This window comes from Diabrotica virgifera, chromosome 2, assembly GCF_917563875.1.
Source record: "Diabrotica virgifera virgifera chromosome 2, PGI_DIABVI_V3a".
Taxonomy (NCBI): Eukaryota; Metazoa; Arthropoda; class Insecta; order Coleoptera; family Chrysomelidae; genus Diabrotica; species Diabrotica virgifera.
The window spans coordinates 263,127,776-263,155,029 of NC_065444.1; the positions used below are offsets into that span (position 1 = coordinate 263,127,776).

The following is a 27,254-nucleotide window of genomic DNA, read 5'->3' on the forward strand; positions in this document are numbered from 1 at the left end:
GTATTTTGGTGCATTTATTTTTTGTTAATAATCAACGTTAAAACGAAGTCGTCCTCTTCTTCTTCTTCTTCTTCTCTTAGCTCGTTTTATCCGTTATGTTGTCGACAACGGCGGATCCAGCAACCTTGCAAGGAGGGGGCAATGAAATAAAAAATTTCTCGTCACTCGCGTACGCAGGATTCTTTTTCGGTATGGGCTATTACTTTATTTTTCTTCATGTACCATGTCCTTTCAGAACGTTGGTTACTATCATAGCTATCTTAATTTTATTCACTGCCACCCTAAATCAACTACGAAGTGCTTTTTCGTCCTGGACTGCGTTTGCCTTCTTTTTTCACTTGCAATATTTTGTAGCAGCCTATATTTGAAACTTCTCATTACATGTCCAAAAGACTCCACTTCTCTTCTTGATGCCTTCTATAATCTCAGTACCTAGTCTTGCTGAGACGTTCTAGTATTGTGGAGTTTCGAATCTTCTTCACCCAAGATACTTTTAAAATTCTTCTATAGAATCACATTTCGAAAGCCTCAAGGCGATTTAGGTAAGTAGATCGATTTTATTCATTGTCGAAGACTCGACACCATACAGTAATACCGAGAACACGTACTTTGGAGAAGGAATTCTGTTTTATGTTTCATTCCGTTATTGCCGTTATTCAATTGTCAACAGGACACAAAACTCATCATTTATTTTCAATGGTAATTATCTCTTTCTTAAAAAAAGGCGACACCAGGCGAAGTCTCAAGGAGGGGGCAATTGACCCCATTGACCCCCCTTGGATCCGCGCCTGGTTGTCGAATTTTTTGTGGTGCTGGTGTCTATTATCTTTTTCCATTGTTATTTAATTCTCGACATCATTTTCATTTCTGTGTTGTTTATCCCCCTGGCATTACCTGCTTTTGTTATTTAATTCTCGACATCATTTTCATTTCTGTGTTGTTTATCCCCCTGGCATTACCTGCTTTTATAATTTCATTTATTCGAGATGGAGATTTTATTGATAAATTGAAGGATTGTGGAATGTAATCTTAGATTCTCCCTAGTCTGCTTATTGATTGTCCGTTTGCCTTGCTAATTTTAGAAGGAACAAATTCAGGTCGTCTCCAGAATCTTGGTTCCAACAATAGAAGATTTCGGATATAATGCCTGGTTGCACCAACAAATATTAAGTTCCAGCTTAGCCCAGCTCAGCTATAGATCCATAATTTTTGATTTTTATCTAAGCACGTCTTAACTGAGACGAATTTTAAGATGCAATCCACGTTGGCAATCCATTGTGGCAAGCTGAAAAATTGAACCAAGACTCAATGGTGCAACGCGTATGTTTAGTAACCTAACTTTAAGGCACGTCTTAAGCGTACAGAAGCGCGTAGCGCGTCATCAATATAACTTCGGGAGATAGTAAATATCATACATTTTTTCGTAAGGTCTGCGAAACTTTGGCAACAGTGGTAATCTTTGACATTATCTAAGATAAATATTTTGACAATTATACTCATAGGCCCGCTAAATGGAAGTAGTAGAAAACAATTTTATTATTACTAAATAAATATTTATAAAAATAAAACAAAATGGGTGAAAATTTTATGTTAACATAGGTATTTGCACGAAATAATAATAATAAATAAATCATTTTGTTGTGAAGCGAAACAAGAGCGGTCTTATTTTATTTAGTTCATAGAGCGCCAAAAGCCTTTCAACCCTTTTCTTTAAATAGAACTTGTAATGAACTTTTCCAATTTTTTTAAACTATTGATAATATTGTAAGAAAAAAAATCCTTCTAAAACATTACATGAAACAACAATAACGAATTCTTAAAATAATATAAGTACTACTGCACTGAACAGATATCAATAAAGATAACAGAAAAGATAATAGAAAATCTGACGCAGGTTTGTCAAAATGACAGTGACAATTTCTCTATGTTGCCTAATTAGTCATTAGTTATAATATTGTAGCGTGATTAGTGTAATTACTTCTAATTACAATAAAACTAGCGGTTCGTAATTTATATACGACTTTATTATTTATTTATACAAGTTTACTTTACAAACTTTAGCTTAAGACTAACTCTATTCACAAAAATTATGCCTTATATATCCTAGTCGTTATTCTCGATCATTCCGGGCTAAGCCAGCTCTCCGACTATCGTGTGACCTTCCAACAACCGCGCATCGGTTCCACGTATAGCGTGCTTCGATCTAGACTTTTCTCGGCTTACGCCTTGCGGCTGGTGACTCATTGTTTTGCTACATTGCTCCCCTCTTAAGATCTGAGCGTCCCGATCAGCAACTCTAGATGAAGGCCCAGGATGGCGGAATCTACACGACTCTCCAGCTTTGCATACACCCTTCAAGAAGAAATAACAGTCTACTGTCTTTGAAGGATCCGACATCTTCGGGTTCATGCAACACACAGTAATTCGTACGCCAGTTTCTCTGAAGACCACTTCAAGCATGCTTCTCACAATCTTCCAATCCAGATTTTCTACTGCATGGCCTATTTTTGGTAAAGCCAAATCTTTGATGTCATAATGACACACGATTTTCTTCAAATTACATAGAGCACGCCATATGTTCTCATAGCTTGGCGTGTCCGTATAAGACTTCCTGGTCACTATATACAGCAAAGATCGAGGACCATCTTCCAATCGCAATACTCTTCCAATTTTAGGTTGTTGATTCCTTAACTCGTCCAGGCGGCCGAACTTTATATTGAATACGGACGAGATTCCTTTAGTCATCTCGAGGTCTTGGGCATCACAGTGGGCTAGAGAGACGTTTTCTGGAACACCAAACAGATCTTGCTGAACTTCTGTGGTCACGCCGAATCTAGCACTCTTTCTTTCTGCGTAATTTGACATAAATTCCTTAAAACTTGGCTGTGGTGCATCTTTCATCTCCTGTTGGAGGACTCGGGCTTCCTCTGTTTCATTTGAGCCAGCATATGGTGCAAGACGATTTATGTGAATAACTTTTGGTTTACCGTTTGGTAACTTCTTAATTCTGTATATTACGTCATTTATTTTCTTCTTAACTTCATACGGACCTTCCCATTGTCTTTGCAGTTTAGGACACAGGCCTCGACGACGTTGTGGATTATAAAGCCAGACAAGATCACCTACTTCGAAGCTTTCATTCTTGCATCGAGAATCATATTGATCTTTCATTCTGTCACTGGCTATCTGGATGTGTTGTCGGGCAAGTTCATGAATGTTGTTCATTCGTAATTTCAGGCGGTCAACGTAGTCTTCGCCTGCAACATGTTCCTCGGAAGGTCCGCAGCCAAACTCTAGGTCGCAGGGCAACCGAACTTCACGACCCAACATCAGGCAGGTTGGTGTTTGACCTGTAGTTTCATTTACGGCCGAGCGGTAGGCCATCAGGAATAAATGAATGTGTTGGTCCCAATCTCGCTGATGTTCAGATACAACTTTGGACAAGTGTTTACCCATCGTTCGGTTCATCCTCTCGACCATCCCATCTGATTGAGGATGCAGGGGTGTTGTTCTGGTCTTATTGGCACCAATCAATTTACAAACGTTTTGGAAAAGAGCTGACTCAAAGTTTCGCCCTTGGTCGGAGTGGATCTCCAAGGGAACACCAAATCGGCTAAAGAATTCTTTAACAAGTACCTCTGCAACGGTAGCAGCTTCTTGATTTGGTAATGCATAGGCCGCAGTCCATTTTGTAAAATAATCCATGGCTACCAGGATGTATTTATTTCCAGCATCGGTTTCTGGAAATGGACCTGCAATGTCGATAGCTACTCTTTCCATAGGACTTCCAACATTGTACTGTCTCATGGGTGCTCTCTTTTTACCAACCGGACCATTACCGGATGCACACAGTTCACATTTTCGGCACCATCTTCTTACATCATCTTTACAGTTCACCCAATAGAACCGTTCTCGAACCTTTTGCAGAGTCTTCGTAATACCAAAGTGTCCACCTGATGTACCGTCATGCAACTGACGCAATACTTCTGACACTTTACTTTTAGGTACAATCAACTGAAGCTTAGATTCTGTACCATCATCGTTCTCAAAGGTTCTGTACAGAAGATCATCTTTTAGTATCAGGCAATTCCATTGGCTCCAGTAGGCCTTGACTTCCGGACTACATGCACTAATGTTTTGCCAACTAGGTCTCTCACCTCGACGCATCCAATCCAATACTCTTTTTATACATGGATCGTCTTCTTGGGCTTCTTGTAAATGTTGTGGCTGCCATTGCTCATTAACGACGGTAGTTCGTCTTACAGGGCAAAGCTGTTCATCTACTTTAAGCCGGTGATTACAACTTTCACTGCATGGCCGTATCGAGGAAGCATCTGTATTTGAACCAACTCTTCCAGCCCTCTTCATGCGTCTCTTCGGCATCGTGTCACGAATCACCCTCCGTACCATTTCCACCAAACGTTCATCTTTTCTCTTATCGCCTTTTTCCACGGTTATTACTCGATTGTTTCGTGAAGCTTGGCTAGCTGCTTCGTGTTCCAAGGCAATAGCAAGTGCTTCATCTAAAACTTTCGGTCTTGCTAGTCGTAAAGCTTTCTGTAGTTCACTATCTTTCAGCCCATTGACAAAGGTATCTACCGCAATTTCTTCTAAAACGCTGTCTGGCACCTCCGGATAAGCCAACCGCACCACACGAGCCACATCTGCTTCAAATTCTTGCAGATTCTCACTTGCTCGTTGACTTCTATTTCTCAGTTGTGCTTTGTATACTTGTTGTAGATGGGCATCTCCATAGCGTTTTTCTAGACGAGTGAACAAGGTCTGGTAACATTTTTCTTGACCCTTAGGAATTGATCTTAATATATCTGTAGCATCACCTCGTAAAGCAGCAGTCAAGGAAACAGCCTTTTCTTGTTCGGTCCAATGATTGGCGGTCGCAATAGCTTCAAACTGTCTAAGATATATGGACCAAGAGGACTTTCCATCAAATGGTGGTAATTTGAATCTCATATTATGCGACGTTTCGTCTCTCGGTAGTTCATCTTTCACTAAAGGATCTAACGTTGCTGCATTAACTGATGGTTGTACTTTTGTATCGGTTATCCTGCTCTCTAGCTGTTTGATCTTTTCTTCTACGGTCTCTACACTTTTCTGCATCTTATCGAATGTTCTAGAAACTTCTTCAAATTTCTCATTGTTCTGTTTACAAACTTCTTCTAGTTTTTCGTTGTTTTGCCTACAGACCTCTTTAATTATTTGAGAAGTCTCATCGAATCTTTTAGCAACATTTTCGAATTTCTCGTCGCTTTTTCTACTAACTTCTTCAAGTTTCTCGTCGCTTCTTCTACTAACTTCTTCAAGTTTCTCGTCGCTTTTTCTACTAACTTCTTCAAGTTTCTCGTCGCTTCTTCTACTAACTTCTTCAAGTTTCTCGTCGCTTCTTCTAGAAGTTTCATCGATCGTTTCAGAAACAGTTTTTAATTTCGATAAGATTACTTGTTCTGCTGACTGGAAGTGGAACGTCTTTGGGTCTTCTCCGTTCTTCGTGAGGACATCCTCGAGTCGTGCTTGTAGGACTATCTTGAGCCCACTGCTGTCCAGATCCCGTTCCTCGAGCTGTTCACGGAGCTGTTTTACTGTAAGTTCTTGTAGCAACATCTTTGGTCGGCACACACGTACTTTCCAAAATGTCTTTTAACAGTCTTTCCGAATACCGAACAATCAACGCACTTTAACTATTCCCGACGAATAAAGTCCAAAAGTATTTTAAAGTCTTTCCGAATACCGAACAATTAACGCACTCCGGTTATTCCCGACGAATAAAGTTCAAAAGTCTTTTAAAGTCTCTCTGTAATTCACTTATTTATATCGCACTAAGTTAACCGAACACCGACACCAACTGTAGCGTGATTAGTGTAATTACTTCTAATTACAATAAAACTAGCGGTTCGTAATTTATATACGACTTTATTATTTATTTATACAAGTTTACTTTACAAACTTTAGCTTAAGACTAACTCTATTCACAAAAATTATGCCTTATATATCCTAGTCGTTATTCTCGATCATTCCGGGCTAAGCCAGCTCTCCGACTATCGTGTGACCTTCCAACAACCGCGCATCGGTTCCACGTATAGCGTGCTTCGATCTAGACTTTTCTCGGCTTACGCCTTGCGGCTGGTGACTCATTGTTTTGCTACAATATGTTCGATTTCTTGTTAAAAATAAAAAATTTTAGTAGGTCTAAAATGACACAAAATCTAGGCATGGGATAAAAAAGGTTATTTGAAGAAAGTGTATTTTTTTTGTTCTTCTTAATGGCGATACAATCTCGTTTTTTAATATTGTATTTAATTGCAGAGTAATTTCCACATACTAATATATTTCTCAAATTGGGCTATGTATCGCCATTCTTTACTATATTAAGAATATGTGTGCCAAATATCTCGACAAAATATTTAAAATTACAGCCACAATCTTGGACCGCGTTTGTTGCTACCTGTTGATCGCTACTGTTGCCTCTTAAGATATGTTGGTGCAACCAGGCATAAGACTTCTCATTGTGTTAAATAGATTTCGCTATAGCGTCTAACAGCAAATTATTTCATACAATTTTGCTCAGTGAGATGTTTGGTTTTAGTTTTGATTCAGAGCAGAACACAAGCCTCTCTGGAGATCTCAAGATCTCAAAATGGTGAAGCTTACGTAAGAGAATGATGGTTACCTCTGAAACAGAATGAATATTAACTGCCTTTCATTTAAATGTATTATATTTTGGTTTTAGCTCGACGGGGAAACGGAGATGCACTCCAAACTGAGCCTGAAATAAAGATTTCAGATTCAGAAATCGTTCTCAATTACGAAGACTACTATCCAGCTGAAATGAGCTACTGGAGAACTTTAAACGCTTATACAATTACTTCTAATTTTACTTGTGCAGTAACATACACAAGTGACTTTATGGTAAGGCCAAAAGAACTGATCAGTTTGCAAGCCTGCTGCCGAGTTGTTAGACCAGATTTCATATCAAAATTAAATTTTCAAAGAATAGATTTTGGCTCCGTCGTAACAGGTATGAGTCATAATCATAAATTAGTCTAAATTTATCATCTGCTGAACGCAGGCCTTCCGTAAAACTTTCCTATCTGTCTTTAGCTTCTTCATCCTCTGCTTCGATATACCTCTTGTCTTGGTCGCTATTCTAGAATCTTTCTGGTCCATCTATCATCCGTCAATCTGGCAACAAGTCCGGCCCAAGTCCATTTTGCCATGGCTATTCTTTCAACTGCATCCGTGACTCTTGTTCTTCTTCTTATTTATATGTTTGTTACTTTCAGGCCCGGCCCTAGGGATTTTGCCGCCCTGGGCAAGATCGGCAATCACCGCCCCCTCCCTTGGTAGACTCATGATATGCCATGTTACCACAGAGCAAAGAAAAATAAAATTACGGATTTGCTTTGCCTAACAGCTTGCCTCATGAGCAACTGTTTTATCGTTGTTTTTATTGACGGTGATCTCTACAAGAGCATCGTAGGTTTCTTCAATTTCATATCTGATGGGGGTAATTGCATCAATTCTACTTTTCCGTCTAGTTTCGTAGTTTGTAGTTTCATTGAAACCACAAAAGTTTCAATGTCAGGCTAGAAATATGATTTCAACGATGAATAGACGCTGCAAAAAGTTGTCAATTTTTGTCACTAAGGAAAAGAAAGAAACTGCAAACTGTGAGGATATAGCAGCATCGTTCACGACTAAGTTGAGTGAATGGCTAGAACATGGGATAAAAAATGCTCTAGGATTCATTTTGAAAATTCTGTTTTAAAATCCTAACTTCTTCCCTTTCATGTTTGCCCATTATCATACCCATGTTTTCTCATATCTTCCAAACGTATTCCCAGTTCATTCAGTTTTTGCAAAATATCTTCTGTAATCCCAAGCCAGTGGTTTCCAGTACAGGCACAAATGCAAGAAAATGTTCTGCAATTTTAACACTTTGTGAACAGGAACCTAAATTGATAAACGTACAACAATTAATAGTCATCTGTTCCACCCCAGAAATATCAGGAGTACATTCTAAAATTATACTATAATACTGTTCTGATTTCAAAAAGTTTTTAAAACTTTATTTTTGATTTGATTATGAAGGAGCTGAATAAATTCGTTTTGAATACGTTTTCCCAAGTAGTAATGCTGCTTGTTACTACTATTCGTTGTTCTCCTAACGTGCTCTTGTAAAACATAATCAGTTTTTTCAAAGAGCTCAACAAGCTTTAAAAATTTACCATTGTTTTGATGAAACAGTTTATCAGAATCGCCCCTCAATGGAAGACATTGTTGTGCTAAGAACTGTATTTTTGATACCTATAAGTCGTTTTATTACATTTTTCCAATGGCGAGTGTCTGAGTTTAGAACTTCTTGTGTTTCTTCGTCTATGGTTTTGCCCGATTCTAGTCTAATTGTTTGTTCTACCCACTGCCGCTGTGACTGTAGATGAGCTGGAGCCTTAGCGTGGCTGGACAAAGCTTCAGCCGTATGTTTCAGATTATTTATCCATTTTCAATCAATTTAATTTTGTCATTGGAAAATATTTTACAGAAAAAACAATACACAGAATTGTTTGTCAGAATAAATTAACGACTTTCTCTCAACATTTTCACCATTGCACATTTTGTAACTGTAGTAGTTAGTTGTAAATCTAGGTAATGTTATGATCTATTATCTGTTAATCTATGATTATTATTTCTTCAATTTAAAAATTGGCTCTCTTCTAAAATTTGCCGCCTCTAACTTTGCCGCCCTGGGCAGCCGCCCAGTTCGCCCACCCCTGGGGCCGGGCCTGGTTACTTTTCTCTGATAGTAATACCTAACATTGATCTTTCCATAGCGTGTTGTGTAACTCTTTTTTTATTAATTGTTCCTTTTGACAGAGTTAGTGTTTCAGAATCATATGTAGGGTAAAGGAGGGTAAGAGTACGCACTTAGTTTATTTTGGGTTGTAACTTGGGGGAAGAAAGACATAACAATATAAAAAGAAAGAACATAACATATTTGTTGAATATCGATCTTTATTTATTACGTAACAATAAAATCATATTTTATTGTGTTTAAACAAAAAAACATCCCTGTAAAAAAATATTTTGAAAAAGTTTCATTTGCGTACTCTTGAGCTCGAGGGAGGCTAAAAGTACAAATGAGATAGGGTAAAAGTACGCACTAACTAAGAGTCTTACAATGGTCGCAAACGAAAGGTCCGCTTCCTTCATACGCTGAACAGGCCTCATGCCACCATTCTGCACATATTCCACATTAAATCCAATTGTCATTAAATGACTGTCCACATCCTGGGCACTCAACAGTCTCTTCTAATTCTCGATTTGAGATGGTAGATGGTTTGAGTTGCTCAATATCAAAAGTTATATTAGTTTTGACGTTTGAAGCTTTCTTTTTGTTTTCTTTGTCACTATCCTTCATATTTTTCCTTTTGATCCGCTTTCCCATCCTTGAAATCTTTAGACTGCGTACTTTTAGACTCATGTGACATGATTCAAAGAATGGCCGCTACGTGCCTGCACTAAACAGACTATTCTCTTTAACTCCACTCACTAGATAGCTAATCTTATGGTCTTTGCCTTAATATTAATGCAAAATATGCCTACCACTGTTAAGAAACCTTAAACTCTTACGTTTTAGAGTAAAAATATTACATTCCGAAGGTGAAAAAGAACAATTTACCTTGTAAAATCCAAAGATAGAGTGTCAGGTGGATGACAATATGGTGGGTTATTCTCCAGTTAAAAGCACACTAAAACGTGAAATCACGAAATTCCTGCAGTGATGCCAAGTGTTTAAAAATTCCCTGCATACTTTTAGCCGACCGCGTACCCTTACCCACGGTACACAGAGAACCGGTATGCCGATTGTCGTCGCTAAATTTGGTTTCGGCCGCGCAGCACGTCACGTGGGAACCTAACAGATATTTGCTTATTGTTTGGATGCATTGTTTCGTATGTGGTGACGTTGAAAGTGAATAGATTGAGGCGGTTTTAAAATATTAAGCTGTTAACGATTAAAGTAATTCTATATTATTTTAGTTAAAAATTGTTGTTTATTAGCATAACTGTGTATTTTTAAAACTATTATAATATAACTATTAGTTTTATAGTAATTTATTAAAACCGAAACTATAATGCCATTTGAGGTGATATTACGCATGTGCAGAATACGAACATATATTAGAATGAGGGATATTAACAGAAAAAAGTTTTAAAAACTGCCAGAGATCCCTTGACAAAAAGATATCTAAATCTTCTAATTTTAAAAAATGATTTTATTTATAGATATTAACTCTAATATTATTAATAAAACTTTTCCCGCAAATTTGTTTTTTTTAATAATATACATAATATGTATTATACAGTAGGAAAAATGAAATAATACCCATGAACGAACATATAAAACACTCTGTATTTTCCTGTCACCGTGCCACACAAAAAATTGGGCAGCGCAAGTACATGTAATAATTATTATTACATGTATTTGCGTTGGGCAATTTTTTGTGTGACACGGTGACAGGAAAATACAGAGTGTTTTATATGTTCGTTCATCGGTATTCTTTCATTTTTCCGACTGTACATAGTATTAATATACATAATTGATTTAAAGTTAAACCAGGTTAGGAATCTAAAAATTTAAAGTGCGAACATTTTATACATACATATACAGAGTGGGCCAAAGAAAACAGTCCACCTCGATATTTGGCAGTATTTATTAGATTTTAAGGAAATGAAGAAACAGGTCGATTTTTAATCTAAGGGGCATACATTTTTATGGTACATACATCTGTCATTTGTCAACCCCCTCCCTTCCATTTCCCCCACCCCTTATTTTTAAATAGGGAATATGGGTCGTGTGCTACCTCATTTGAAATGTTATTAAATTCTTTATTCAGTAATGTTAACATTGACATAATTATTTATACAGGGTGTCCGAGAAAAATTATTTTGAATTAAATTAATTGACACAAAAAGAAGAATGTATGCAATTTATTTAAATCAAAATACATTCTACTACTGACAGAAAACAGAGAAAAATGTTTATTTGATAAATAAATATTGTTTTTCGCTTAAATTCAATATTCAACCTACCAAGAGGCAGATGGGTGGCAGCTTGAATATTGAAATTAAGCGAAGAGCAATGTTTATTTATCAAAAAACATTTTTTTGTTTTGTGACAGCAGTAGAATATATTTTGAATTAAATAAATTACATACATTCTTCTTTTTGTGTCAATTAATTTAATTAAAATATTTTGTTCTTGAACACCCTGTATAAATAATTATGTTTATGTTTATATTACTGAATAGGGAATCGAGTAACCTTTTAAATGAGCTAGCACACGACCCCTATTCCCTATTTAAAAATAAGGGGTGGGGGAGTGGAAGGGAGGGGGTTGACAAATGACAAATGTATGTACCGTAAAAATGTGTCCCACTTAGAACAAAAATCGACCTGTTTCGTCATTTCCTTAAAATCTAATAAATACTGCCAAATATCGAGGTGGACTGTTTTCTTTGGCCCACTCTGTATATGTATGTATATTACAGTCTAATAAAATGTTCGCACTTCAAATTTTTAGATTCCTAACCTGGTTTAACTTAAAATCAACATTTTTCTATTTTGTAAATAAAATTTGAAAGCCATCAAGTAATTGGTTCTATTCATCTAAAACTTCAAATTTCTTAATTGATTTGTGGTTAAATTTTTATTTTTAGTCAAATATTTTTCAACAATCTAGAATAACAGTAAGTAGACACAATTTTATGTGAAACATTTTTACAGACCCAGTAGTAAAGTGAATGTTTATATTATTTCTGTTTTATTTTTTTAATATAGTATGGTGAATGTATATTGGACAACAGATACCTAAAATCTTTATTTTTCAACGGAAATTCATGTTTAAATTAAATGCACATTGGAAAATGACAGTAAAAAGAATATACAATAAAATTTCTTATTTAAAAGGCACTGATAGGTACATAATTTTAAAATTCAAACAATATTACCGCTTCATTTAGCATTGCCGGATGAAAATTAAGGTTCCCATATGACGTCACGCGTTCGCCTTCCATGCGTGCGAACATACCGGTTCTCTGTGTACCGTGCCCTTACCCTCCTTTACCTTAAGAACCGGTAAAACACATTGGTCAAAAACCTTCCTGTTCAAACAAACTGGAATATTAAACTTGAAAATGTCGTCAATCTACCAAAGGCAGCCCATGGGAGACCTATCCTTTATATTTCAGTTATCTGATTATCTCGTCCTAAGCGAATCTCATGCCTAAATATTTGTAAGCTATTATAGTGGAACCTCGATAACTCGGATTAATCGGGACCGCAGCCGATCCGGGTTATCGAAAATCCGGGTTAGCCGGAGAATATGGTAAAAATTAATAAAATACGGTATACTTACATATAAACTCCGTTATAATTGAAGTAACATGAAATATATATATGCACAGTACCTACACATCTAAATTATTAAAAACACGCAAACACAAACTCAATCAAACGGAAGCAATCAATACAAGACTGTACTACACACAATACAGTCACAATCGGAACGATGTTATGAACAGTGAAAACTAAGACCATTGTTTAAAAAATAATTTTTTTAAATAGTCTTTTTTAAACAATGCTAAGACAGTTTGAAATAAATAAAGGAATAACAGGTGCCTGTTGTTTTCGATAAATCCGAGATAATTACCGTCGCTCTGCCGCCGTCGCCGTGTGCCATGAGTCATTTTTACTATCGTATACGTAGTTCAAATTACACAAATACACACTATCTCTCAAATATTATATTACATACTATCCCTTGCAAGATAATTTGGATGGAATTCCCCAGATTAAGAGATTGGGCCGACGATATCAAGCACAAAATAATCTGCGGAATTCCATCCGAATTATCTTGCAACGGATAGTACATTTTTATTGTTGAAATGTTTGTCTGATGAAAATCGGTCCGGGTTAGCCGGACTTCCGGGTTATCGGGGGCCGACTTATCGGGGTTCCACTGTACTTGGTCGATGATCTATGGCTTTCAATCTAAATTTTATCGCTGACTGCAAGGTCGACGCTGACTACAAAGTTGACGGTTAACCAACTGTTTGTTTATAACAGGTATGAGTGAAGTCAAGGAAATAATAATCCAAAACATAAAGTACGAGATTATTACGCTAGGTACCAGTTTATTAAATCCTACAGGACCATTTAGTATGGATTACGCGAAAAAATTAAGTATTCTTCCAGAATCCTACCTAAAAATACCTATTAAATTCAGTCCGACGAATCAACAAAAATTCGAAGAATATTTTGAGATATCTTCCACAAGCACCATTTTACCGTTGGTACTGCAAGGGTTTGGAGTGGCACCGAGTGTTTCTTTTTCACCACCATTCGTAATCTGTAGATTAAATAAAGCGACTGTCAGATCAGTAGACGAACAAGTCTTAAAAATAGTCAATAATACAGAGGCAAAAGTAAGGTTGCATTTTAAGAAATTTTTCGAGATTGAAGGAGTTATTAAACCTGTTCCGGTAAAAAGCTCAACAAAAATTGATCAAATTGGCGATGGAAAAGGTAAGTTACAATGTATAGTGCCTTCTTCTTCTTTTTCTTTCTCTTTATAGCATGATCGATCATGCTAGTAGGCTACTGCCTGTTCGGGGTCCGGACAAATAATCCCCGGACAAAAAATGCCGAACAAAAAATCCCCACAAATTATCCCTGGACAAAAAATTCCCGGACAAAAAATCGGCGCAAAAAATCCCCACAAATAATCCCCACAAATAATCCCCGGACAAATAATCCCCGGACAAAAAATCCCCACAGAAAATCCCGGACAAAAAATCCCCACAAATTTTTTTGGACAAAATATTCCCACAAAAAATCCCCAAGAAATGTTTGCTGCCGAATAGTTCTCTAAAAGTTTTCCCGTGAATGGTGGTAGATATGAGGAATAAGCTAAGGCTGTGGAAATCATGTTGTAATTGGCTTAAATTCTTAAATCTTTTGTTCATTCTGCTTTGAATAGCTCTGTTCAAAACATTGTCTATTCGTAATGATAACTGCTGGTACTGAAAACGATAATCTTGATTATACTAATGCAAAAAATCCATTCCATGCATCGCCAGGAAAGTTATACAAAGCTTTTCAATTATTTTGACTTTTCTGGTGATTTTGGGAATAAATTTACGGACATTACTATTCGTTATCCAGTTTTTAAAAAACGTAATTGAGGATCTGTGTGCATAAAAAACTTTAAAAATTTATCCATAAATCAAACCAGACATCGCTGCTCGGGTAGAGGCCAGATGGGATAAGGTCTGTAGGGCGACCTAGAAAAAGGTAGAAAGATGCAGTCAGAGAAGATCTGGAGAAAATGGGAGTGAAACAATGGGAAATAGTGGCACAGGACCGACAAACATGGAAGGAAATAGTAAACGCGGTAAAGACTTTAGAAGAGTTATAACGGCATTGATGACTAAATATTTTTGACGTTACATTTACAAAAAGGAACAGAATTTTTTGCACTACAATCAAGATTATCGTTTTCAGGACCAGCAGATATTATCACGAATAGACAATAAGTACAACATGATTCCCACAGCCTTAGCTTATTCCCCATATCTTTCAAGATTTCTGAAAAAACTCACAATTGGAATTCCAAATTTGGTAATCGAAGTTACAATTCATGCTTAATTTTAATTTCTAATCAATATTTTCGTGCCGAAAACTGGTTTCATGGCGATTGCTATAAATTTCATGCACTGAGGCTGAAAAACATTTGCGTCGATTGCATTCAAGGGAAAACTTTTAGAGAACTATTCGGTAGCAAATATTTCCGGGCATTTTTTGTCCGGGTTTATTTGTGGGGATATTTTGTCCAAAAAAATTTGTCGGGATTTATTGTCTGGGATTTTTTGTCCGGGATTTTTTGTGGGGATTTTTTGTCCGGGAATTATTTGTTTGGGGATTATTTGTGCGGATTATTTGTGGGGATTTTTTGTGGGGATTTTTTGTCCGGGGATTTCTTGTCCGGGGATAATTTGTGGGGATTTTTTGTCCGGGATTATTTGTCCGGGGATTTTTTGTCCTAGCTTCATATCTTCGTCTCTGTCTGACTCACCTTCTTATGTCCTGTATTCCACAGTTTTGTATGATGTCTTCACTTCTTATACTATCATGTAGAATTTTGCATTGTATACTTTTAAGTGTTTTCATTTCAACTGTTCTCATCATTTGTAACGTTCTATTTGTGTCTGGTCTTGTTTCTGCCGCATATGTTATGTCTTATTGTTTTTTATATATTTTGACTTTGGTATCAGTATTTAGATATTTGTTCTTCCATACGATTTCTTTCAGGCATCCCCAGATTCTAGCTGCTTTCATTGTGTGTTCTCTGACCTCTTTTGAGAGATTTCCATAGCTTGTTATTTCCACACCAAGATATTTGAAGTTATACCTGTTCCACAGTTTTGGAATCAATTTCCAATTTGCACCTAATCGGTTCTTTGGAAATTACTAGGCACATAGTCTTCTCGGTGTTGATGAGCATATTTAGTTCTTTAGCTTTAGTATTAAATTCATGCAGTAGCCTTTGGAGATTGTCTTCAGAATTGATGATAAGGACAGCATCGTCAGCGTAGCAAACGACTATAAAGAATGTGTTCCCCATCTTAAATCCAGCTGTTCTAGGAAGGTTTTCTGTTATTTTGTCCATTATTAAATTAAGTATGAAAGAACTCAGTGAATCGTCTTGACGGATTCCTGTGTTTATAACTATGCCTTCTGTTGTCAAATGTCCTACTCTTATTTATTTTTTACGTTGTTTGTTAATATCGTGTACTAGGTTAATTAGCCTGTGGTTAGCCCTTTTTCTCCCATTATTTCTAACACTTCCTTTAATCGCAACACACGTCCTCTGTCAAAAGCCTTGGTCATATCGACGAAACACATGTATGCAGGTTTATTAAATTCTATGGATTTTTCCGCTATCTGTCTGATAACTAGTCCGGATTATAAGCATTTTGCTTTTTTTGATTTTTTTGCTTATTTTTAGGATTTTTAGTAAAAACGCTTATTTTAAAGATATATTGCTTATCTTTATTTATTTTACTTCTTATGATAAACTATAGTTAAAAGAGCTATAAAACCCTAATAATTCAATAAATCATAAGAATTATTTTAATCCTTTAGGCTTAGGAGATAAACGGAAAAACCCATCGTTATACCTGTCCATGTAATAAACTAATATTTGTCTGCAGAAAGCCCAAATTTATTATATTGTTGTAAAATACTTTTCGGTAGTATCGGTACATTTGTCTAAATTTAAGTACGCACCAATCGCACCTGCAGATGTTAAAAGAACTTTTTCTACGTATAAATAATGTGTCTACAGATAGAAGACATGGCGTTTTACAAGAAAATTTTGAAAAACATATTATTGTTAATTGTTTTTATGCTAATGTCCCGGCGTAAAAAATATATTAATAAATTAATATGTTGATTATTCTTCGATTTTTTATTATATTATAGTTTAACACTTTCGTAATTTTTTATTTATTTTTAATAATACGATAATTAAAAGTAAATGTAATTTAATGTTAATGTCCTTTATTCATATTTATATTATTATATCCATGTTTACTTACAGGTTTTTTTTCTTGGACCTTATTTCATAAAAACTTTGCTTATTTTTGCGACATTTTTTGCTTATATAAGTACTTATTTTGACCTTTCTATCATGCTTATTATCCGGGCTTTACTGATAACAAATATTGCATCAATGGTAGATCTATTTTTCCGGAAACCTTGTAATAAAATGTGTAACATACATATGTCTGAATTTTCAATATGAAGGAGGCAGATAAAATTACATTATTAAAAGGATTGTTTTGTATTACCAAGTAAATTAAATTTATTTAATTTTTTATAGATCTGAAAAACAATGCTGCCAAAAAAGGGAAAGATGGTAAAACAAAAAAGGACAAAAAATCGAAATCGGACAAAAAAAGTCATAAAAGCGACAAAAAGAACAAAAACAAATTTTCGGACGAACTTACACCTGACGAACTGTATTCGATACCAAATTTTGTTCCTACAAAAGGGGCTTCACATTTTGATCTTATAAATGTAGAAAATGGTGAGATAACATTAGAAGCAAAAGCGACACGTTCAGTAAGATTTGGGTTTGGTATGAAGGACACTTTAAAAGATATGAAACAAAGAAACCGAGATAAAAGCAAGAACAGAAATAAAAAAGGGAAAGAAGAATCAGATAAAAAAAGTTTTGACAAAGAGAGAGAGAATTTAGAAAAAGATGTTAAAACTGTTTATATTGCAAAGTACAATATATTTTCTGCAGGACATTTTCTTAAAGAATTAATTTTGATATGTAATTTTAAATAAAACTATAGCGTATTATTTTGTTATTTATATTGCTCGTCATTTATGCCATTTCTTTTTCTATTACTATTATTCGCAGTTTATTTTAGTCTAAACGGGATCTATTTTGCCACAAATCTGAAAAAAATCGAAAATTTTTGCTTTTTAGGCTAATATTTTCGCCTATAACTCAAGAGATATTACTCCAATAAAAAAATTATACAAGGTACCTAAACGTTTCCTTTTTCAATTTTACATATTTGACTGGCTATAAATTAGAAATTTAATATTTACTGTTTGAAAAATAGCAATAATTAGGAAAAAGTACAAATAAATTAAGTTCATCCTTTCAATTTTTTTGACCTCAACCATAAATTACAGACTTATATCCAGCCTAGAAAAACTCTAGAATATTACCGAAACGTTTACTAAAGTTCGTTAGGATCGATTTAATAGCTTTTGCATAATAATTTTGCTATTCAGGGTCCTTAAAAAAATTGTAAATTTGCAAAATTTTGCTGTGCTTAAAATAAGCAATGTACCTAAACAGTTGAAACTTTTTCTATGTATAAAGAAAGGTTCGAGCTTTCAAACACACTTTAAAAAATTGAAATCGGTCAACTAAGAGAAGCTATGGACATTTTTAAAGTTGTGATGGTGGTAGTAGCAATAGTAGTGTAAATTTAAAATCGCGACTGAATTCTGCCGTTACGTTAGCCGCCATCTTGATTTTAATGTACCGGTTTAAAAAGCCGTATTTGCCCAATATTACCACTATTTTCAAATTTTTGATAAAAAGGGTAGGTAAGGACTGAAATTGTTGCAAATGAGATTTCCTATAATTATTTTTGTGCAGTCAATAATTTCCGAGTTAAAGGGGAAAATAGCGGAAGGGCGGGAATCATCATTATTGCATTGTATTAATTGCTCATTCATTATTAACTTTACGACATAACTAACGTATATAAACAAAAATGGATAGTATTATATTTTATATCATTTTGATCTCTCTATTTTTTTTTTGCTAAAATCCATATTTGATGTCGCACGTATGCGGTAAAGGGCGCGAACTTAAGATCTTTCGGGAAATGTTATATAGGAATTAGTTTTGTAAAGCCTTAAATTGTAGCAATTTCGATTTCCTACAATGTCTTTCTTGCAAATTTGTTCCTGCGGTTTGATTTTTTCGAGTTGAAGAGAAAATAGTGACTAAGTATAATTATTGAATTATCTTTACTTAGAGACATAAATGGATAAATCTACACAAACAAAAATAAGAGAGAATTAAGTTTTATACAATTTTGATTTCATTAACATTGTTTATGCTACAGTCAACATTTAAGGATCTACGCTACGCCTATGACAAGGCTAACGAGACACAAGCGATTAACTAACCGTAGACGCTGACGTCTTCAGCAGCAAGCCATAAACAAAACCGATCCTAAGAACTTTTTAATTTTAGTAAAAAAATGAAAGAAATCAAAATCGTATAAAAAATATAATTCTAATTCTTTCTTTTTTTGTTTATGTACAATTATGTTATAAAATTAATAATAACCGAGATTCATTTCAATAATAATGCTTCCCCCGTCCTTTCCACTATTTCCCCTCTTAACTCGAAAAATATCGACCGCACGAAAATGATAAAAAATGGTCGAAAATGGTAAAAAATAAATTGTAGTAAATCGCATTTGCAATTTCAGTTCCTAACATTTTTGTCGAAAAGTTGAAAATGGCGGAGATATTGAGCAAAAACGGTTCTCCTTTAAAATCAAGACTAACACAACAGCGGAATTCAGTCGCGATTTTAAATTTACCCTACTATTGACCTCCCCTAAATGTTAGAATTATAAAATTTGGGGCAGCTCAAAAACAATTGCTATCATGCTAACTGTACTAAGTTACAACTTAATTTAGTTTTAGTTTAATCTTCTAGTCTTCTGATGAAAATAATAATTAACGAAATATTTATATATTGTACTAACATGAGTTTCACCCAGTAAAAACCGAATCCACAGATTTTTATGTATCTTTCTTCATTAAATATTTTAGCCGTATCGCCATGAAACCGATGACGGGAATTATAAAAACGTTTGTCATAATCTCCGCGAGATTTCGAGCTAACAAAAAGCCAAAGCCTCTGATGGAAGTCTGGAATCTAATAATAAATGGCCAAGAAAGTAAACCGATCTCCTTTTGTGTACAAGGATTAGCAGACTTGCCTGCTATAGAGGTTGGAAATAATAATGAACTCATTTTATCCACAGCGCAAGTTGATACAGTAGCCAAGGAAACTTTCTTTATGAAAAATAAATGTTGCTTTAACCTGAGGTAAGGTGATATCAAAGATATTTTCTTCTTCTTTAAGTGTCGTTTCCCAATCGGAGGGTGGGTATCATCATCAACTGCATATAAACCAGTCTCTTAAATTCTTGAACCATGACACTCTCCTTATTCCTATACTCCTTCCTCCTCTTACTTAACGAAAAAGGTACGTAATACACTGGGGTGCAAAATTAACCGGACACCTTAAAAATGGGTCATTTTTGATGTCTGGAATGTCCTAAAACTGTTGTCCGATTTAAGTGATTTTTTTAATATATTATAGCCTTATTCTTTGACAATATCGCTGTAATAGTATTGTTGCTAATCAGTTAAATTTTCATTGTATACCGGGTGTACCAATCAAACTGTGTTTTTTTCTCAAAGTTCGCATCACCCTGTGGAACATTCTATTCTAGCATTTATAAAATACTGAAATTAAATTACAACTATAGCCTCATGTTTTCTCAACATTTTGTTTTTTGATTCATTAGCTTACATTGAACCATAAAAAATTTATATACTTTAACAACTAGCCATGTTTTTCATCAATACAGGGTGTTTTAAATAAGTATGACCAACTTTAAGGAGAAATTCTGCATAAAAAATAATGAGAGTTTGCTTTATACACGGTATGTCCGCAAATTTTTCGTTTCCTAGATAGGGGGTGTTGAAATTTTTCTTACAAACTGACGATTTATTTATTGCTTTAAAACCGCTTGAGATATGCAAATTAAATTTGGTGGGTTTTAAGACGTAGTTATTGTAAATTTTTTGACATACAAGTAACAATTTAATATTCACCATTGGCGCGCATACGGGTAATATGAGCGGTTATATTACCCGTATGCGCGCCAATGGTGAATATTAAATTGTTACTTGTATGTCAAAAATGTACAATAACTACGTCTTAAAACCCACCAAATTTAATTTGCATATCTCAAGCGGTTTTAAAGCAATAAATAAATCGTCAATTTGTAAGAAAAATTTTAACACCCTCTATCTGAGAAACGAAGCATTTGCGGACGTAGGTTTATAAAGCAAACTGTCATTATTTTTTCATGTAGAATTCCCTTGAAGTTTGCCACACGTATTTAAAAACACCCTGTATTGATGAAAAACATGGGTAATTGTTAAAGTACCTAACTTTTTTATGGTCCCACATAAGCAAATGAATAAAAAAACATAATGTTGAGAAAACATGAATCTATAGTTGGATTTTAATTTCAGTATTTTATAAATGCTAGAATATTCCACAGGGTGATGCGAAGTTTGAGAAAAAATAGTTTCATTGGTACACCCGGTATACAATGAAAATTTACCTGTTTAGTAACAATATTATTACAGCGATATTGTTAACGAATAAGGCTATAACATATTAAAAAATCACTTAAATCGGACAACAGGTTTGGGAAATACGAGACATCAAAAATGACCCATTTTTAAGGTGTCCGGTTAATTTTGCACCCCAGTGTATTAATAAAAATGTTAATTCAGACAACAAAAGCAATACTTAAAATTTGTCCAATTCTTGGTTTTATTGGAAGAACAAAACGATGTTCATCAATTCATTATTTTCGTTAGTTGATTCAATGTATTACGTTTATTGAATGGATGAACATCCATTTATTAATATATAATACTTCCATTATATATACCATAATATCACTTTATTGGTATTACGAACACTGTTCACTGAGTCAAAGAACACTATTCATTGAAAGAACAACATCGTTAATTGAGCGACGAAGACTATTCGTTGTGTCAATACAATAACAGAGTTATTTATACTGAATGCATTAGCTCAATGTATGCTATTAATTGATTAATAATAATTTTGCAAATCCTCCTTTTTTGTCCTAAACCTAATGGACTTTACACTGTGTGATTTCTCACATGATTTCACTTATACAATGCGTTGGAATAAGTGTTACCCCTTATTAACTTATTTAATTTAGCACAAAAGCAACACGCTCGGACAGGTCAATTTTTTAAAATAATCAAAGTATATTATAACATCAATGTTTCGAACTTTACGCGATCCCTCTTCAGGCGACAGGCACAACTTTAATTTTTTTAAATGGGAAAGTACATCATGTTATAACTCATTCAGAAGCGTTTAAAATAGTGATTCCATGTATAACGCTTTAATCCTTTTTGAGAGCGCAGGTGCAAAATTTCGATCGAATTCTTTTTAAACGCATTCATTTTTTTGGAATCCTGAGAAAACTTATCAGTATTTTTGAAAAATTTAAACGCAGAATAAAAGTTTACATTATTACCGAGGGCTGAAAGTCCCTTAGAATAAACAAAAAGTTTCTTTTGAATGGCATATTTGAAATTAAAAATCATACTAAATTTTCTCTTTTTCACCCCTGTGACTTATTAAAATAATCATTATAGAAGTTCTCAGGGACTTCAGATCCTCGATAATACTGTAGTATTTTATTCTGCGTTTAAATTTTTCAAAAATACTAATTAGTTTTCTCAGGATTCGAAATAAATGAATACGATAATAGACACACGAAAACTTCCTTCCAGTACGGACTACACTTGGAAACGAAATGAAATTATTCGGTACTTCGGCAAATAATTCTTTTTTAAACAATGGTAACGCAGAGAAGCTCTGGGTATCACCATAAGGAAAAGCCGTTACATTTCAAATGGTCAAGCAAAACATTTATTGTTTCAACAACTGCGTTTATTGTTACCATGAACGCATTGATTGTGGTTATTAAACGCAGTAGTAGATTGATTATTGCATTCGTTGTCATAGCAATCAGTTTACATCTATGGAATAATCATATATTACTCTATATTAACAACATTTGTACATTGTTTTAATGAAAGCTGTACATTGTCACGACAAACCAAGGTAATTGCTTATCATCTACGAAATCAAGAAAGTGTTTTGCTGCCAGAATTACTATTATTTATTAAATATACGAAACTAATTTATTGGCTGAATAAATTGAGTGTTATTGATTAATGTAGTCTAGTTATTTTGACAATTATTATTCAATCATTGTGACAATAACCAAATACATTCATCAATGTCTAAAAGTTCGTTGAAACAAAAAATTAAATTTTTGTTACAGCGAAATACTATTCAATAATCACTGTTAATCAATATTAAGAACTACATTTTTTTGAGTGCTTATCTTTTCCCGTATTATCAGTCTAAGTATTTCATATCGCTGTCGCAAGGATATTTTGTTAACATTTAAATACTGAAATGCCATTCAGAACTTTCTAATCAATATATAAATGTAAACTGGGCAGATCTGCCCACACCAAACAAGTTGATACTGCCCTAAATGAGACATGCAGAATAGTAACGGGGTTCATGAAACCAAATTTATATAAAACGGCGGGTTTTGCAGAATCTCCAAGACGCCAGAGTACATAGAGAAAATTGAACAGATCGCTGACAAGCGGTGTGCCCTATACATAGCTCGAATACCACGAAAGCGACTAAAATCCAGGAACAGCTTCCTTGGACCAGTGCAGGATGAACCACCTGAGTATTTTCCTCTTCCGCAGGTTCGATGGACCGGCCAGCCTCTGGAGTTTAAAACATGGAAAACTATGAATAGGATAAGAACGAGTGTCTAATCTTCGGGCTCAGCTGTAGATCTATCGTCTGTTATTGAAACACCAAAATGCACTTAGATAATTTATTGATATAGACCGACACTAGGGTACCTGCAACCCCTGGAGATGTTGCTGTACCGATACGTGGTTCGTATGAAATTAAAATGAGACTACCTTACGATGCTATATGTTGAATGTATGCGGTGACTCGAAGGAATGAAGTTGTTGTTTGTTTGGGTTTATATGACTGCGGACACTAAATCCATTCGCCAATTTTACTATTTTTTATTTTATTAGTCATTTTTTCGTATCTTATCCTAAAACTAATACTAATATAATAAACAATTCTACTAATAAATAATTATTTTTGTATTTTTTTTTTAATAATTTTTTATATATTTTTTTTTTATTTATTTTTTTCTAAATGATGTTCTCAGAGTTCCACAGCAAAAACTGCAACATTCTTCTTTAACCCTCTACTTCATTCGAAAGCTATTTTACTATGGACTGTCCAAGTTCGTCATTCATTTTTATCTACATATTTTTTTTATATTTTTTTAATTATTATATATTTTTTCTATTTTTTTTATATATCTTTTTTATATTTTTTTTTCTTTTTTTTTTGTTTTTTTTTTATTTTTTTTATATTTCTTTTCTTTTTCTTTTTTTTCTTTTCTTTTCTTTATCTTTTAACATATAACAATTTACAAGAAATACTTACTCTATATTTTACAATTACAATTTAAGCTTAATATCTAAAATATGTTTATACAATAGTCGGTATACCAACTCATTATTTTCTAATGTTAATAAATAATTTAAATTAACGGGATGGTGGACATCAGTCAAAGAATACAGTGAATTTAAAAACATATTAACTTTATTAGAGATAAGAGAACATGTCAAAATTTTGTGTTGTAGATTGCCCAACTGTCCACAAATACATTGTGGACTATCAGCTATATTAATTTTAAATAAATATGATGGAGTAAGACAGTGGTCAAATCTCATTCTGCATATGGTTCTTGTCATATCTTTTGTCGACTCCATTTTAGAAAACCAAGGTTTATCCGTTATATAGTTTCTGATGGATCTGTAGTGGTTTCCTGTATTTGCGTTTTCATCAATATACCTTTCTTTCCATTCTTTCTTAATCTCTTTGAATAAATTTGATTCAATATCTTTTGGCGTACAAAGATAATGGGTTAATACTCCTTGTGTCACCGCGTTTTTAGCCAATTCATCTACCATTTCATTTCCAGTTATTCCACAGTGGCTTTTAACCCATGCCAATTTAACAGACTTTCCTTGTTGCTGAAGTTCTATAATTTTATTTATGATATATAATTCAATGTAGTTCACTTTTGATTTAGGATTTATAGCACTAATTTTACTAAGAGAACTTTTACTGTCACTAAAAATTATAAACTTTGAATGATTTATATTAGATAAATATTTTAGTGCTTCCATTATCGCTATTAATTCAGCTGTGTATATACTCATAATAGAATTTAGTTTAAACATTTTACTAATTTTATTACTGCTATCCCAATAGGCACACCCCACACCTTCAATATTTTTTGATGCATCTGTATATAGCATAAAACAATCTTTGAACATTTGTGAACTGTCTGAGATAAACACTAATTTTCTTAAAGATAGAGGCAAATTGCTATAGTCCCTTAAAAAGCATACCTGAACTTGTTCCATAGTATTAAAGTCGATATTATAATTTGGGTGTATGTCATATTTATAAAGTTGTTTATCATATATTATCATTTTTGAATATAAATCTACTATATTTAGAGTTTTCTTTTTTATCCAATATTTTTCTGTCAAGTCTGCTAAAAACAGTTGATGTATTTTGGAAATTAAAATTGCCTTTTTTTCATACAATCTAACTAAAAGGCTGATGCCAAGTTTTTTTCGTCTTATATCCATCGGTATTTCACAGCATTCAACTTGTAGATTATTTATCGGTGTACTTCTTAGGGCTCCTATACACAATCTAAGGGATTTATTAATGATTTTGTCTATTTTACTTAAATGACACTGTGATGCGTCACTGTATAATATTGATCCGTAGTCGAATATAGCTCTTATATTATTTTTAAATAACAACAATGAAATATTTGGATCTGCTCCCCAACGTAAGTGTGATACGAATCGAAGAAGGTTTATTCCTTTTTCTGTTTTTTTAACTATATGGTCTATATGTTCTTTCCAGAGAAGCTGTCTATCCAGAGTAATACCCAAATATTTAACATAACTTTGTACAGGATAGGATATATTGTTTATTAAGATGTAATTGGGTATTTCTTTTCGTTTTCTTGTAAAAATACATAATTTGGTTTTGGAATCAGATATATTTAGTCCATGTAATTCACTCCATATTTTAATATGTTTGTCTCCTTCTTCAATGGATTTGACTGCATTTTCTATTTTAATGTTTTCTTGATAAATAACTATATCATCTGCAAATTGTAAAATTTTTGTTGAGTGTAAATTTTTTTCTATATCAGAAGTGTAAATTAAATATAACAAAGGGCTTAATATTCCTCCTTGAGGTAAACCACCCATCGCTAGTCTTGGACCAAATGTGTTATTATTTACCGATATATAAATTTTTCTACAGTCATACAATTTTATTATTTTTTGACAGAAACATTCTGGCAGACCTATTTGTATCATTTTGTTATATAGTATATTTAAATTAACGTTGTCGTATGCTGCTTCGACATCTAATAAAAGAGCTATTACTGAAGAATTTTTCGTAAACGCTAAATTGATATCTGTTACCAAATGGCTCACTGCTTCCACAGTAGAATGATTTTTTCGAAATCCAAATTGTGTTTGTGATAATTTATTGTTTTTTTCTAGCCAACTTTCGAGCCTAAGTTTTATCATTCTTTCCAGTGTTTTTGTTATGCAGGAGCTCAATGAAATACCTCTATAAGATTCTGCTGAATCAGGATTCCGATTTGTTTTGAGAATAGGAATCACCCGGTACTCTCTCCAGTTATCTGGAATATCTTCTGATAGCCATATTTGATTAAAAAAATTTAATAGTGTTTCTTTTCCTTTTTGATGTAAATTGGCCAACATAATATAATGTACATTATCTATACCTGGAGAAGTATTTTTCTTATTCTTAAGGCTTATTTCTAATTCACAGAAACTAAATGGAACTGAAAGTGGATGGTTAGAATTTTTCCTTTCCATTACATTAATTTTTGAAAATATATTATCTGGACATAATTTTCTTAAAAACTCCTCAACCCATTCTCCTTCCGTCACTGGATTTACTTGTGGTTTAAAAATGTTTTGTAATCGTTTGGCTTGATTCCACATATCTTTGATTGGTGTATTTTTGTTTAAAGTTTTACAAAAATTTCTCCATGCATTACGCTTACTCTCTAATACAACTTTTTTGGTTTTTGCTACACATTTATTATAATTTATATAATTTTGTATATTAGACTGTAGTTTAAACTTGCGTAAGGCTAGTTTTTGTTCTTGTATTACCTTTTTACAATTGTCATTCCACCAAGTTTTTCTAAATCGTGGATTAGTCCCTGTTCTCTTCTCCGGTATACATATCTTACAATATTCATTTAATTTATTTAAAAATTGTTGGTAACTTAAATTATTATCAATTTCCATGAAATTATCAGTGATAGAAGAGAAAAGAGACCAATCCGCTTTATTTATGTTCCACTGGAATTTTGTATTTACACATTCCGCTTTATTGACATTAATATTTGACTTAATAACAATAGCAAAATGGTTTGAACCTAATGTCTCGTCCACAACATCCCAATCGAAAAAATGACTAATATTTGCTGAGCATATTGTAAGATCTATTGCAGATTTATTATTGCTATTCGATCTACGCATCAAAGTCTCTTTACCATTATTTAAAATTACAAGAT

General features: G+C 33.8%; 1 protein-coding gene across 1 annotated transcript in view; it reads left to right on the forward strand.

Moving 5' to 3' along the window:
• The window catches only part of LOC114333651 (uncharacterized), a 106,807-nt gene that overhangs the window by 35,666 nt on the left and 43,887 nt on the right, over positions 1–27,254 (forward strand). The window contains exon 7 of the mRNA XM_028283584.2: positions 19,459–19,737. Coding sequence (XP_028139385.2) covers positions 19,459–19,737 — 279 coding nt within the window. The remainder of the gene's footprint in view (positions 1–19,458; positions 19,738–27,254) is intronic.